Consider the following 13,681-nt stretch of genomic DNA (forward strand, 5'->3'; position numbering starts at 1 on the left):
GGTGTCCAGAACGAATCCTGGAACGAAGTCGTGACGCGAGGCAAAAGGCCTTGGGCCACGTGAGCGGGTGTCACTTCCCAGTTTGCCATGATGTTATCACGTATATCATCGAGTGTTATAGCAAACCTCGGTAAATACTAGTAAGGCATCCTAGATCCACCACTAGCTCTCGGCATCGTGGCTGAGGCGTCGATCTTGACTCAAAGTCTACTGCCATTTTGCAACGTGTTGAAACACTTCTTTGTATTTGTTTCTCTGGCGAGGACGTCTGTCCCGGTAGTACGAAACTATATTACTGATCGACGAGCCTAGAACATTAATAACTTGAGGCGTTGTAGGTCACTTGTATTTGCAATTTCCACGTGAGCTTATACTGGTTGGAGGTGTCTAAGTTTCTTGTTAGATCTATCATAACTCTGATACACACAATTATACTTCCTCACCAGGAAACATCTTTTGCTTCATATTATGGGATGTGAATTCTTAGGAGTCCGCATCCAATCCTCCTCGATAAAGAACATCCATTGTCATTACGCTCACATCAGATGAACGTTAAATTTCGCGTTAAACAGATTACTTTCCAATTTATATATACCACATGCGCAAATCGACTTCAATATAGACAGCAACCCTACACATGCCACGGCGGAGGCATGTATAGATTATGCTGGGCCTAAAAGTCTTCGCTACCTTCAGGGTATAGCCTCAAGAAGAAGGGACTTTTCGCAGATCAGACATTGCCTTTCCATTCGATGTACCATATGTATCCGCATATCGCCCAGCCATCCACTCTTCCACAGTTATGGGTGGGTATTTAGGGCCCTCGCCGGTGCAGGTTGGGAGACACTCGACGATGTAATCAGGGTTACCAGACATGAAGAATGGAACACTGAAGCGCTCCTTACCGCTCTTGTTGATCACGCGATGAAGGTTAGATAGATATTGATCATTTGTCCATCGCATCATCATATTCCCTAGGTTCACGACATAGGCACCCGGTACAGGGGTTACATCTACCCAATCCGACAAGGCATTGTCCCAAACCTGCAGGCCACCAGTTGCGTCTTGGAGAAGCATGGTAATGGCACCGAAGTCAGTATGAGCACCAATTCCTGTGCCAACTAAAGTCAGAGCTAATCACGATCAATGGCAGGTAGGCCTCACCTCTCTCAATATCTGAGTTGTCCGGATCCTGTGGCGGATAGTGAAGAAGCCGAAGGATAGCAATCGGATTTACGCAGAACGCGTCGAAGGCAGTTTCTTCTAGTTGCAGAGTCCGAGCTAACATTTTCAAAATCCCCTTGGCAAGTGAGGTCATCGCATCTCGATACTCATCCATGACGCTTCGGAACTTAGCAGGTTCGCTAACTTCCAAAGGGTACTTGTTCGGTCCCTGGGCAAACTTTTTGGCCGCCATTTGTGGACCATCGAATGGGATGTGGTTACCTAAGGAGAAACCTTCCTTGAGGTCACCTTTGCCTCGTTTCTCGAAGTTCTGCGCCCGAAGGCGCTCATATCCGCGATTATCGCCAGTGATCTCTACGTGATTCATATGTATGAGTTAGTATCTGCCTGGAATGCCAAAACCAATGCTTAGCTACGTTCATCATGAGCACCTACCTTGGCTATATATTTCTTTTATTGATGATGGAAGGTCAAAGAACTCTTTGCTCTGCTGAAGAACAGATTCCTGCAGGCGTGCTGGAATGGTATGATTGATGAGTTGGAAGAAACCAAACTCCTTGCAGGCTTGCCGCAACTCATTTATTAATTGTTCCTTTGCGGCGCCCTCTGGGCCATAGAATGCTGCGATCTTGATAAATATCTCGTAGTTAGGATAAGCATAGAGACTAACGTGCAAAGTCAATGACTGGTGGTTCTCTGGCATCCATTTCTGCTATGTCGCCGATACAAAGTAAGCCACAAATGGGGAAGATGATTTTGGAGCTGTAGAGCAGGTGGATGAACGGTGTTTGAGGTATATACTGAAGGGATTCCGGATGACTTGTGAATATATGTCTGCAGCTACTTAGTATCTCCCGTATCGTTCGTGATATCGAGAGGTTGCGAATGCCCGGCAGTCCCTTATCGCGAACGTGTATATCTGCTCTAGGAGTCATGCACCGAGGTCACGAACCGCTCCAGCAAATAAGCTCGCTATGATAAGGGTCATCTGACTTGACACCATTTAATTACGCCAGCCAGTGATCCTTGGGGGCTGACTAATTTGACACTGGCTAGCTGGCGAAGTTGATTCGTAGCGACTAACGGATATATGAGGTTTCGATGCGGGGCAACCCAAGTTCCAGGGCCTTTGTAACAGGTTAGTTCTCCCAGTTGTCCAAATGGGCCACTACCAAGCCAGGTCATAGGACTGATCTGCACATCATACCCAGAGCGTCCCTCATCTGCGATACCGCAACGACGCTCTATTCATTCATATAGAAGCACCCGTCTGGCTATCCTACCTAACGTGGTTATAGGGTACAGCCCTCCGCAGAGTCCGAGGCATGCTGGTTAAAGCGGCACAAAATATATGTTCAAGTTAAGGGCGACCCTTGCACCACAAGTTATAAGCTAACCACAATATTCAGTAAGACCTGAGGTTGCCGGGATGCTCCGAATGTCAGAGCGGGGGAATAATGTACTCGGGATATTTGGAGGCATTCCAATTCCGTGTACGCAATGGAATATTGACGACTGTCGTTAAAACTCGGAATCAAAATGCACTGAGTCAACTTTCTTCAAATATAGATCCAACTCCTGGACCCGTATATTTACCGATAAACAACGACATGGAATTTTATACTACTTATACTATCTCAAGGGCTTGGTACGCTGCTATCGGCGACATGTTGAGCAGCACAGCGGCGATAGATCCGTATGCGAACCACGAAAACATGTCAGTTGAGGCGTTTCGTTGGGTAGACTAGCTTCCCGCAGCCTACCAGAATTGCCATCAACCACATTGAATGAACGGTGGGCTATTTTATGAATTTCGATGCTTCTCAAGAAGGGTGCTTATCTCCCCTCACGTCTAATATAGGGATTGTATATTTACACCGATAAAAAAAAGCTCGGAAGTGAGGTAAGAAAACATTTGGAATAGTGGAGAAGTATATCCATTCTCTAAAGATTACATATCAAAAACACAATACACCGCTATAAAATAAAACAACGACCAGTCTTTACTGATTCCTGGGCCCAGACTCTAGTAATACTGGCACCCGACAAACAGGTGGCGTTGTAAGAGCTGCAGGTCTTTAGCCAGCGTACTCAGCATGTTCCCGCGTGATAGTGTCATCATAATCTTTCTTTCCGACCTCAAGACCACCGGTTCCCGCCGATGGCCCGTCGAAAATCTGTGCAATCTCCTCGAGCGAGTGACCCTTTGTCTCAGGGAACATAAAGAAAGTCACTGCAAGAACGAGGAGGTCAAAGCAGCAGAAGAAGATATAATAGTGCCATCCGATATTTTCCAACGCAATTGGGTTGACGAACGCAAGGATAACCAGTGAGGAGTATACGGACAGCAGCGTCGTCGTCACACCCTTGCTTCGGATTGAGTAAGGGAAGATCTCAGTGGGATACCCCAATAGAAGCGGGGTGTATGCGATGTCGTAATGGAAATAGAAGATGAAAACGAAGGCAATAACAGTATTACCGAGCGGGGCGGCCTGGCTGGTGTCGAAGACGGCCGAGCATGCGGTCCATATCACGAACGAGACTAGCATTCCCGCGGCGGACCAGAGGAACAAGGTGCGTCGTCCGAGGCGGTCTACCAGCAAAGCTGCACTTCCTGCTGCGATGAAGTTGAAGACTTGTAGTAGGCCGTTGATCAGGGTTTGTGTATCGGAATCGGTTATTCCGACGGTATCGAGGACAAGAGTGAGATAATAGGATACGACAGCAACACCCTATGCAAGGGGCAAAAATCATGGTTAGTATGGTTTCGATGAACATGACAGAAAGTGGACACAGTAACCTACGTTCCACTGCGCAAATGCTCCGACGCAGACCGCAATGAATGTTCTCTTTCTATTCCCAGGCGTCTTGACCAGAGTCAACCATGGTACCTGGGACGCTCGAGCCTCCATCGAGAGGGTATGAATGATTTCTGACATTTCGAACTGCACCAAAGGGTGGCTGATGTCTCCGGCAGTGTGGAAACGAGCGAGTAATTCCTCTGCTTCTTCACTTCGATCGTTCGCGATGAGCCATCTGCAGGGAGTGTTAGAATAATTGCCTCTTCTACTAAACAGAAAACCTAGACTGGTGGTTGGCTATTGTAATTGCCATGGGAGCCATACCTTGGTGATTCCGGAACACACCACCAGAACAATATTTGGACAATTGGAAATCCTGCCTGGATAATTGATGGTATTCTCCATGTCCAGTCGTCTGTCATGTTTCTCTGTGTCCCGTAACATGTCCACGAGGCCAGAATGGCACCTAAATAATACATCGTCCAAAAGGCACTGTTGATGCAGGAGTGCTCGTCAGCAAAGGATACATTTGTCGTTTGTCCCCTTTCCGAATGACATACCTTGTATACTTTCCACGATGGGTGGGATATGCCAGCTCCGTAATCAGCATGGGGGCTGGTTGGACTACCAGCATCGATCCAACACCAACCAGAACCCGTGAGAATACGAACATGCCATATTTAACGGAGGCAGCCTGGATTGCAGAAGCGGCCACGATGGTGAATGCACCCAATAACAGTGTCAATCGTCGGCCAAGTCGGTCAGAAAGCCATCCTATGACTGGCAAGGACACCACGCTTCCAATGGATTGGGCTGCGTTTACGACACCGAGGATAGAGCCAGTTGGATTTCCGAAATAACTCTTCCATTCAGGAATAGATTGCAAACCGTTCATCAGGGAACCTACAACCCCCTAAGTTAGCCGTCTTGCAGCACCAGGAGCGCCATCCGGGACGTACCATCGTATCCAGCAACGGCTGATGACAATAAGGGGACCAGAAGAATGAGATTGAGCTTTAAAAGATGAGGTACCCTGAACCAGGGCTTGCCATGCTGGGGTAGGACGGCAGCGAGTGCCTCTCCAACAATATCTTGGTCCTTCATAGTGGCCGAATAGTTGTGATGTGAAGCCAGACCTGGATCGGAAGTATTTAGTGCGTCCGCGAACTAGTTCGATTTCCAGGTATATAAATAAACGGCTGGAGGCTACATCATTGACTAAGGCATTGCGTACGGATGGCCCCATCTCCATCCATCGTCGCTGATACGGCAGGGTTGGTCATATACCGTGACCGGGGCTGAGACTACCCCAGAAAGTTTAACTGGTGGCAGCATGCGGGGATAAACCGGCTAAAGCATTACTAGTAGACTTATTCGAGCCTTTTTCAGTGCCGACAGGAAGCGTGGGGCTTGACTCGTGGTTATGGCCGAATCGAGTTTAGAGATGGAACGGGCAGGCGGGGCCGTTTCCAGCGGACTGCCTCGTCCGGTCTCGGGCGATATGGGAGATACCATCCCGACTCCAGTCTTTTCTCGCGTGGGTCACGGAATCAAGATGGCGGACAGTGACATGCGTAGTGGGAGATATGGACCGAGAATCCGCGATGGACTTCACAATCCTGATGGGCATTGTCGTGGACCTTGGGGAAGCATGGAGAGTATAAAACATCCTACTGAGACCAGATGGATGTCAGGCGATATCACACCTTAGAAAACCAATACTCTTCGCTGTGTTGCAACTTTAAAACGCATTCTATCAACCCCTTTCTTAACTTCGACGTTCAAATACCCCACAATATGGCTGCTGCACAGAAGAGCATCCGTTGGCCTAACCCCACGCTGCCGGACAGCGTCTTCAAGATGTTCGACATGCACGGCAAGGTTGTTATCATTACTGGTGGCTCGGGTGGTATCGGCTACCAAGTCGGTCGGGCGTTAGCTGAAGCTGGTGCTGATGTTGCCCTCTGGTACAACAACTCCAGCGAAGCTGAAGATCGGGCTGCGACAATTGCCCAGGACTTCGGCGTGAAGTGCAAGGCGTACAAGTGCTCGGTCCAGAACTTTAATGAGGTATGCAGCCACACCATCATCCCTGTCGCATTGTGGCTTTTGTCCACTGCCCACTAATGATGATATTGTACAGGTTGAGGCTGCTACCCAAGCTGTTGTCACAGACTTCGGACGTCTGGACGTGATGATCGCCAACGCTGGAATCCCCTCCAAGGCAGGCGGTCTTGATGACCGTCTTGAGGACTGGCACCGCGTGGTGGATATCGACTTCTCAGGTGCTTACTACTGCGCGCGTGTGGCTGGAGAGATCTTCCGCAAGCAGGGCTCGGGCAACATGATCTTCACTGCGTCCATGTCGGGTCATGCCGCCAATGTCCCTCAGCAGCAGGTATGTTTCATTAAATCTTGCGCCACTCAATACGTCGGCGCATACAACTGACTGCGTACGCTTTAGGCCTGTTACAATGCATGCAAGGCTGGTGTTATCCACCTGGCCAAGTCTTTGGCCGTCGAATGGGCTGGTTTCGCTCGGGTAAACTCCGTCAGCCCTGGCTATATCGACACCCCTATCAGTGGCGACTGCCCATTCGAGATGAAGGAGGAGTGGTACAGCCTGACCCCGTTGAAGCGTGATGCCGATCCCAGAGAGCTTAAAGGTGTCTACCTGTATCTTGCCAGCGATGCAAGCACCTATACCACGGGTTCGGATATCGTTGTCGATGGTGGCTACACTTGCCGGTAGATGTTATGTTTCTTTATGATGACTTTACTTTTAGAGCATATAGACTTGGTGAAAGGGGTTTTCGGTTGTGGATTTCAGTTGAGGCATTTTGGGATGCATTCAATGGTGCCGCTTTGTTTTTTGCATCATGTTATTTAGTATGTTGCTACGGCCTACAGCTATGAATATCATTTATCTCCTATAAAACCTTTGATGCAATTTGTAAAGTTTTATTCTTTCTCCGCTAAATTATCATCAAATTTATTTATTTATTTATTTTTATTATTTTATTTTTTTTTCTTCTTGCTGTTGCTAGTATTAATTTCTCTATGCGCTCGTTCTCCAATCGCCATAGTGGGTTATGCTGCTTTGACTTCTGTAAATATATATTTCGGATGTTCAACGAGATCATGTCTACCTCACAAATACGCATACCTCTAAGCCAATACAAATATCAAAACACACCTCAAGAACATAAGAGTCAAATCAATAACCAGGTTCGAAACAATCCAGGCAACAGAAACACTGCTCAATAAACCATGTCCCCCAACAACGTCCGACATAACTTCCAACTGAGATCTAGACCATGCCAACGAGTGGAGTAACACCTGTCGACCTCAATTCACATTGACACCGGTACCCCCACAAAACGTTCTGTGCATGCCGAAGGAAACCACGGACCGTCTGAGTTTGGGACGTGCTGTGTGTCCGTCAGCCCACTGTCCGAGGAGGTCTAGCCGAGACGGAGGCCCCATTCCGTTCGGACTGGGTCCGGGCTTCGTGTCCGGACCAGCATTCCCCCGCTGTGGTATGGCGGGCTGTCGTGCCCGTCCGACATGACATCGATGTGGATGGGTGGGGTTCGGAGCTCATCTCGCGGGGTAGACATGGATCTATGTTTTTGCGGAGTATATATCAGATGGGAAATATTCATTTTTATGAGATGAGTTCTTGTCGAGGAGACTCTTTATTTGGACCTTTTCTCAAATAACCGCGTCATTTGACTGTGAGATTTCATATAAACGTATATTCATCATGGTGGTAAGTTATACATTGTGTATTAATATTTGTATGGACGACAGTTTGCTAAAGTGGCTCCTCGGAGAAATAGCAAGACTCAAACCCCTCCTTCGTCCTCAAGGCTGTTAAGGATGTCGCCTTCGAGGACAGACCAGTACCCGCACTGCAGGATCCCTGGGATGTCCGGGTTCAGATCGCGCAAACAGGTATCTGCGGGTCTGACGTACACTACTGGCAAAGAGGGAGAATCGGCGGTAAGTGATGATAAACCAACAGTCCACATAGAAACGAAACTCGTCTAATCAACGACATCCAGATTTCATTCTCACAAGCCCCATCGTTCTCGGCCATGAAAGCTCAGGAACTGTTATGGAAGTTGGGTCAGCCGTGAAAAACCTCAAGGTCGGCGACCGGGTCGCCATCGAGCCTGGTATTCCCTGCAGACAGTACGTATCCATGAATCCTTTTGGTGGCAGCGAGTGATCTCTGATGAATATTCTAGCTGCGAGTACTGTCACAGTGGCTCGTACAACCTCTGTCCGAATGACCGCTTCGCAGCAACGCCTCCCCATGATGGAACGTTGTCAAAATACTACATCACCCAGTCTGACTTCTGCTACCCGATCCCTGACCATATGAACATGGAGGAAGGAGCTATGGTCGAACCAGTAGCTGTTGCTTGCCAGATTACCAAGGTCGGGAATGTAAAGGCAAACCAGAAGATTGTGGTCTTCGGCTGCGGGCCTATTGGCCTTCTCTGCCAGGCTGTGAGTAAGGCATACGGTGCCAAGAGGGTCATCGGCGTCGACATTAGCAAGTCTCGTGCAGAGTTTGCAAAGACCTTTGGCGCAGACGATGTCTTTGTACCGCCTCCGCCTCCAGCGGACGTGGCTCCCGAGGAGTGGAGTGAGAAGCTGGCAAAGATTATTAAGGAGCAGTTTGACCTGGGCGAGGGCCCTGATGTTGTGCTTGAGGCTACTGGTGCACAGCCTTGCATTCAGACTGGAATACACCTGACAAAGAAGGGTGGTACTTATGTTCAAGCCGGAATGGGACGTGAGGTGAGTGATACTGTGCCAGTGACTGCGACCACGGAAATTGGGGAAAGTAAACTAACATAAGGGGCTTTATAGAATGTCATGTTTCCCATCACAACCGCGTGTATTCGCGACCTGACTATCCGCGGCTCTATTCGGTACAGCACTGGTTGCTATTCGACAGCCGTGGACTTAATTGCTAGCGGAAAGGTGGATGTCAAGCGTCTCATTACCAACCGGTATACGTTCGAGGAGGCAGAGCAGGCCTTTGAACTGGCCCGACAAGGGAAGGAGAGCGTCATCAAAGTGATTATCGAGGGCTATCAGGGCCGGCAGAACAAGATTTAATCGAATTTAACGAACTGTAAAAATGGAAATGAGAGAGATTTTTATTATTAATTAATTTGGAATTGCAACACAAACACATTCTATCTTGTAGTAACACAAGTATTCAAAGATCTATACATAGTACTAGTCACTGTTGAAGGGCTCCGCCTATACTAGGATCAACAGGATAAGTGATCTTGAAGATCCTTCCGCCGTCCGTCTTCGACCAAAATCAAGATAAGTCGGTATAGAGGGCCAGTAACTCCACATACGACATTGTGGCCCAATTGAACGCTTCTCCACAGGGAGATAATGTCGGGATCCTGGCAGTGCCGGACGACTGTGATCCGCGAAGCTGAGTTTATGTTGCCTTTCTCAAGGATCGACTTCACCTAAAAGCGGAGCAAGATTCCTTCGCCGTCTCTGACTCTCTCCGTTTACTTGAAGCCTTAGTATATCGATCATAAGCCATTTCCTTTACCCTCATTCACCAAGGTGAACCAATAGTATGTCGCGTTCTTGATTTTGTGAAACAGCTATACTGATATAAACCCAAAGATTATAATTCGCATATTGCTTGACTTGCCACAATATTTATATCAACATGGACACCGTATATGCACAAGTCGTCGAATCAATATACAGCCGCGCCGTCGTACACGACAAACCTAGATTTCTTGTCGCAATCGCAGGGGCCCCAGGCTCTGGAAAGACCACGTTGGCAAAAGCTATCACTGAGCACCTGAATGCAATGCCGGCAAACGTTCGCCGCCAGACAGTATGTGTTCCGATGGATGGCTTCCACCTATCGCGCGCAGAGCTGGACCAACTTCCCAACCGGGAGGAAGCCTATGTCCGGCGAGGAGCCCCATGGACCTTTGATGTGACGGGGTTCATCGCCTTTGTTAAGAAGTTACGCCACTGGGCAGAGAAGGATACAACTCCTTGTTTCAATCAGACTACGCCACCTCCGTCTCCCTCCTCTTCAGAGATCTTACATGCCCCCTCATTTGATCACGAGAAGAAGGACCCTGTCACCGATGGCATCAGCATCACCCCAGACACGTCAATTCTCATCCTGGAGGGTAACTACTTGTTGTTAGACGAGCCGCAGTGGCGGGATGTGGCTTCGATGGTCGACTATCGTATCTTTGTGGAGGCGGATCTACAGGTAGCTAGGGAGCGGGTTGCAAAGCGACATGTTCAGGCGGGGATCGAACCAACTCTTGAGGATGGCTTTAGAAGGGTGGATCAGAACGACTTCCTCAATGCGCAGACTATTTCTGAAAAGCGTCTCCCCGCCGATCTGGTCATTAACGGCACACCGGAGCATCAGAGCAAGGGGCAGTGATTTTATTGTTTTTTTTTTTTTTTTTTCGGGTTGCGGCTAGGAAATACACAGAGACTTTTTATAATGGCCATATGGATTCACTACGTGTAACATGAATGGATTAATATTGTGTACATGCTTCCCAAGATCCTGGATGGTCAGCATTTCTGTCTGCAAGCGCCCTCGAATACGTAGACAGAGATACCAATGGGCGAGCATCATTCAAAACAGTCATTCTTAATCTATTATACCACTGTGGGAGACTATTTTCATTATTTGATTAATTGACAGCATTGTCTCGTGCAATAGTATAGTAATTTGATATATCTATAGTATAACATATTTAATGACAACAAATGCTAAACTCGGTAATTATGGAAGGGGTGATAGCAATACTTAGCCAACTACCCGTAGTTAACTAGTATATCGTCGGTAACTAAGCGGACCGGTCATGTAAGCAGACTGGCCACCTCTGTAATCTATCGAACATAGGGTACTTTGAAACATCCATATGTGGACTACTTTTTGGTATCTCAGTTTATAATATTAAAATGATACGTGATATGGATATATAATAATGTGTGATTGTATATAGATTCCAGAGGTGACTTGCTAACTACATCAAGTTAGTGAACTAATCGTGAACGGTGATTCGCTGTTGTAAGCCCGCTGTCACCGCTCGGTCAAGTCGGAGCTGCGTATTTCGCTCCACTCCCTCCACCCTGCCAGTCCAAGAGCAATCCATTCTTCACTCATTACTTTCCTATCCTCGCACAACGATGGTCGGCGAGAGCTCGCGAGATTATGAAGCTCTCTTTCGGCAGGCAGAGGAGAGGAGGAAGCAAGCTGAGGAGAGGCTGCAGCAAGCAGAGGAGAGGCAGCGGCAAGCAGAAGCGCGCACCCAACGAACGACTTTTACAGAGTTGATACGCCACTGCCACAACTTACTCTCCCGCCCGCTGAGAGCTGAAACTCCGTCTCGTTCGACCACTGGGACAATACCGCTCCCCATCGGAAAGTATTGCCCCACGCGCCTGGAATCGTGGACCGAATGTGCTGCTAAACAACAAGAAATCTTCAATTCAGTGTGTAACTACCTACAATTCACGGAGGAAGCGCGAGCACGATTGTTTACGCCCCTTATTGCACTGGAAGAGGATGCTAAACGATTATTTGAGCCAATTTGCAGTGAAAAGGGTCTTGAGATTTATGAGAAAGTCGCCGTAGAAGATTATGTTCGCTATATAATTGTGGAACTATGCAAGATTGATGGTGCCCGTGACGAGTTCGGACTTGGAGATGGGATTTGGTTCGAGAGTCACACAAACTCGTTGAGCCCAGACGAAAGAGACGATGAGAATGCAGCAGAGGCGGACCAGTTATCCTCCATACCCCGTCCAAGGCCTGATCAGTTCTGTATTCATCGAGTCGACGGCAATACTAATACCCTGCTCACTGCAGTCGAATATAAACCACCTCACAAGCTTTCTCAGGAAAGCCTACGCACGGGGCTCGACGGAATGGACTTGTGGAATGATATGGTTAGAACTAATAAATACCCTCCAGATTCTACGGATTTCAAGGCAAAGCGCCTTGCTTGCTCAGCTATCGTCCAGGAATATCACGTAATGATCCAGGAAGGACTCGAGTATTCTTATGTGACTACTGGACTTGCCCGTGTCCTTCTCCGCGTTCCATACCACGACCCTAGTACATTATACTACTTCCTCTGTGATCCTGATACAGAACTAGAAGGTGGTATAGACCAGGATATCCAAGAGCCGAAGACCTCCGTTGCCCGGGTGTTGTGTCTTTGCTTGATGGCGTTTCGTTCCACTGTGCGTGATCAGGAATGGAGAAATGCTGCACGGTCGCGGCTTCGAATTTGGACAACCGGCTTCAGCGATGATCATCCCCAAAGTTTCGACAGTAGTAAGAGTACTAGCACTGAGCATATGAGTCAACAATCCAGTCTAGGGTATCAACCATCGTCGCCTGGAGAAGAGCGAACAGCAGAAGGTCGCCGAGTGCCTATAAGGTCTCAACCCGGCTGTGCACCCTCGAATGACCAATACCATACCGAGTCACCAGATTCATCAGCCTCCGACTCGAACCAAGCAACGAGTCGCAAACGCGGCTTCAGCCAAGTGGCATCTTCCCCATCGGCCCAACGAGCGCCTCGTCAACGCGGGGGTGGTACTACCCAAGACAGCCCATCCCGACGCCGCGATACTCAATTTTGCACTCAGCGGTGTTTACTCGGCTTGCAGACTGGGGGTATCCTTGACGACCGTTGTCCAAACGTGATCCTACATCGTCAAGGCAGCGATGACCGCAAGCATCCCATTAGCTCAGAGAATTTAGTGCATATGCTAAAAGCACAATTGGACAAAAATATTGACCAATGCACACCCATTGGAGGTTGCGGGGCATATGGTGCGCCTTTCAAACTTACCTGTGCTACATATGGCTATACTGTCATTGGTAAAGGAACTACGTCGGGACTGTGGAAGGAAGTGTCCAGTGAAGCGCAGATATACCAAATCTTGCGGAAGGCTCAAGGCTCTGCTGTTCCTGTTTTCCTAGGCATGATCGACTTGGCTAAAATTTACTTTCTTCATGGCGTGGGAGAGATTCGCCATATGCTCATCATGGGCTGGGGGGGTAAAAGCACAGCAACTATGGAGCTGGCGCCGTGGCTTGAGCAGGAGATTTACAGATCGAAGAAGGAAATCAAAGCCTTGGGAATCAGACATGGAGATCTTCGACCTGACAATATCCTTTGGAATGAAGAGCTTGGGCGGGCTTTGATCATTGACTTTCACCGCTGCAGCTTGAAACGTCGCCGGCCAACTTCACAGCTGCCACGATCAGGAAAGCGACAACTCTACCGAGCAGAGCCACAAGATGTAAAACGTCAACGTAACTTTGACTAGAGTACCGATTATATATAATGCATGGCAATGAATTGAGTTCTTCTGCAGAGTTGGTAGATCCCCCGAGAAACTGTTCCAGAGCAAAACTCGGCACTTGACCATAGATCCGGGGGTTTTCCGATGGTCGGATACGGAGCCCCGCCCACAGACTCCCGAACTCCCACGGTTCCCCAGCCGAGTTTGTGGGGTCATTTCCACTGACTCGTCAATCGAGGGGAATTTCTCGTCGTCGTCGTGCCACGTGATACCAGTCAACGCACTTGGGGGAAGGCCCGAATTCACTTCTCCGGAGTCAAGCTGAAGTGTGCCTAGCC

The 13,681-nt window shown here is 48.5% G+C and overlaps 6 protein-coding genes across 6 annotated transcripts; 4 read left to right on the forward strand and 2 right to left on the reverse strand.

Annotated features, from left to right (window-relative positions):
- Positions 1–149: 149 nt before the first annotated feature.
- On the reverse strand, positions 150–2,041 carry BDV37DRAFT_259859 (isopenicillin N synthase family dioxygenase). Its single transcript, XM_032083183.1, has 5 exons — positions 1,856–2,041; positions 1,621–1,806; positions 1,156–1,539; positions 444–1,094; positions 150–387 (listed from the first exon to the last, which is right to left on the reverse strand). The coding sequence occupies exons 1-4, from the start codon at positions 1,890–1,892 to the stop codon at positions 706–708; spliced, it is 996 nt and encodes a 331-aa protein (XP_031936960.1). The 5' UTR covers positions 1,893–2,041; the 3' UTR covers positions 150–387; positions 444–705.
- A 1,222-nt stretch (positions 2,042–3,263) lies between these two features.
- Positions 3,264–5,090, reverse strand: BDV37DRAFT_275099 (general substrate transporter; the record flags this gene model as incomplete). Its single annotated transcript, XM_032085340.1, has 5 exons — positions 3,264–3,917; positions 3,990–4,221; positions 4,311–4,478; positions 4,547–4,889; positions 4,946–5,090. 5 exons carry the CDS (start codon positions 5,088–5,090, stop codon positions 3,264–3,266), a joined length of 1,542 nt encoding a protein of 513 aa, XP_031936961.1.
- Positions 5,091–5,783: 693 nt separating this feature from the next.
- On the forward strand, positions 5,784–6,738 carry BDV37DRAFT_275100 (L-xylulose reductase; the record flags this gene model as incomplete). The annotated part of the gene is made up of 3 exons (XM_032085341.1): positions 5,784–6,056; positions 6,130–6,384; positions 6,451–6,738. 3 exons carry the CDS (start codon positions 5,784–5,786, stop codon positions 6,736–6,738), a joined length of 816 nt encoding a protein of 271 aa, XP_031936962.1.
- Positions 6,739–7,752: 1,014 nt separating this feature from the next.
- Positions 7,753–9,122, forward strand: BDV37DRAFT_287371 (NAD(P)-dependent alcohol dehydrogenase; the record flags this gene model as incomplete). The annotated part of the gene is made up of 5 exons (XM_032088089.1): positions 7,753–7,758; positions 7,829–7,991; positions 8,054–8,183; positions 8,240–8,798; positions 8,871–9,122. 5 exons carry the CDS (start codon positions 7,753–7,755, stop codon positions 9,120–9,122), a joined length of 1,110 nt encoding a protein of 369 aa, XP_031936963.1.
- Positions 9,123–9,705: 583 nt separating this feature from the next.
- BDV37DRAFT_297601 (P-loop containing nucleoside triphosphate hydrolase protein) lies at positions 9,706–10,452 on the forward strand (the record flags this gene model as incomplete). Its single annotated transcript, XM_032090356.1, has 1 exon — positions 9,706–10,452. The coding sequence occupies one exon, from the start codon at positions 9,706–9,708 to the stop codon at positions 10,450–10,452; it is 747 nt and encodes a 248-aa protein (XP_031936964.1).
- A 758-nt stretch (positions 10,453–11,210) lies between these two features.
- On the forward strand, positions 11,211–13,396 carry BDV37DRAFT_297603 (uncharacterized protein; the record flags this gene model as incomplete). The annotated part of the gene is made up of 1 exon (XM_032090357.1): positions 11,211–13,396. The coding sequence occupies one exon, from the start codon at positions 11,211–11,213 to the stop codon at positions 13,365–13,367; it is 2,157 nt and encodes a 718-aa protein (XP_031936965.1). The 3' UTR covers positions 13,368–13,396.
- Positions 13,397–13,681: the final 285 nt, after the last annotated feature.

This window comes from Aspergillus pseudonomiae, assembly GCF_009193645.1.
Source record: "Aspergillus pseudonomiae strain CBS 119388 unplaced genomic scaffold BDV37scaffold_92, whole genome shotgun sequence".
Taxonomy (NCBI): Eukaryota; Fungi; Ascomycota; class Eurotiomycetes; order Eurotiales; family Aspergillaceae; genus Aspergillus; species Aspergillus pseudonomiae.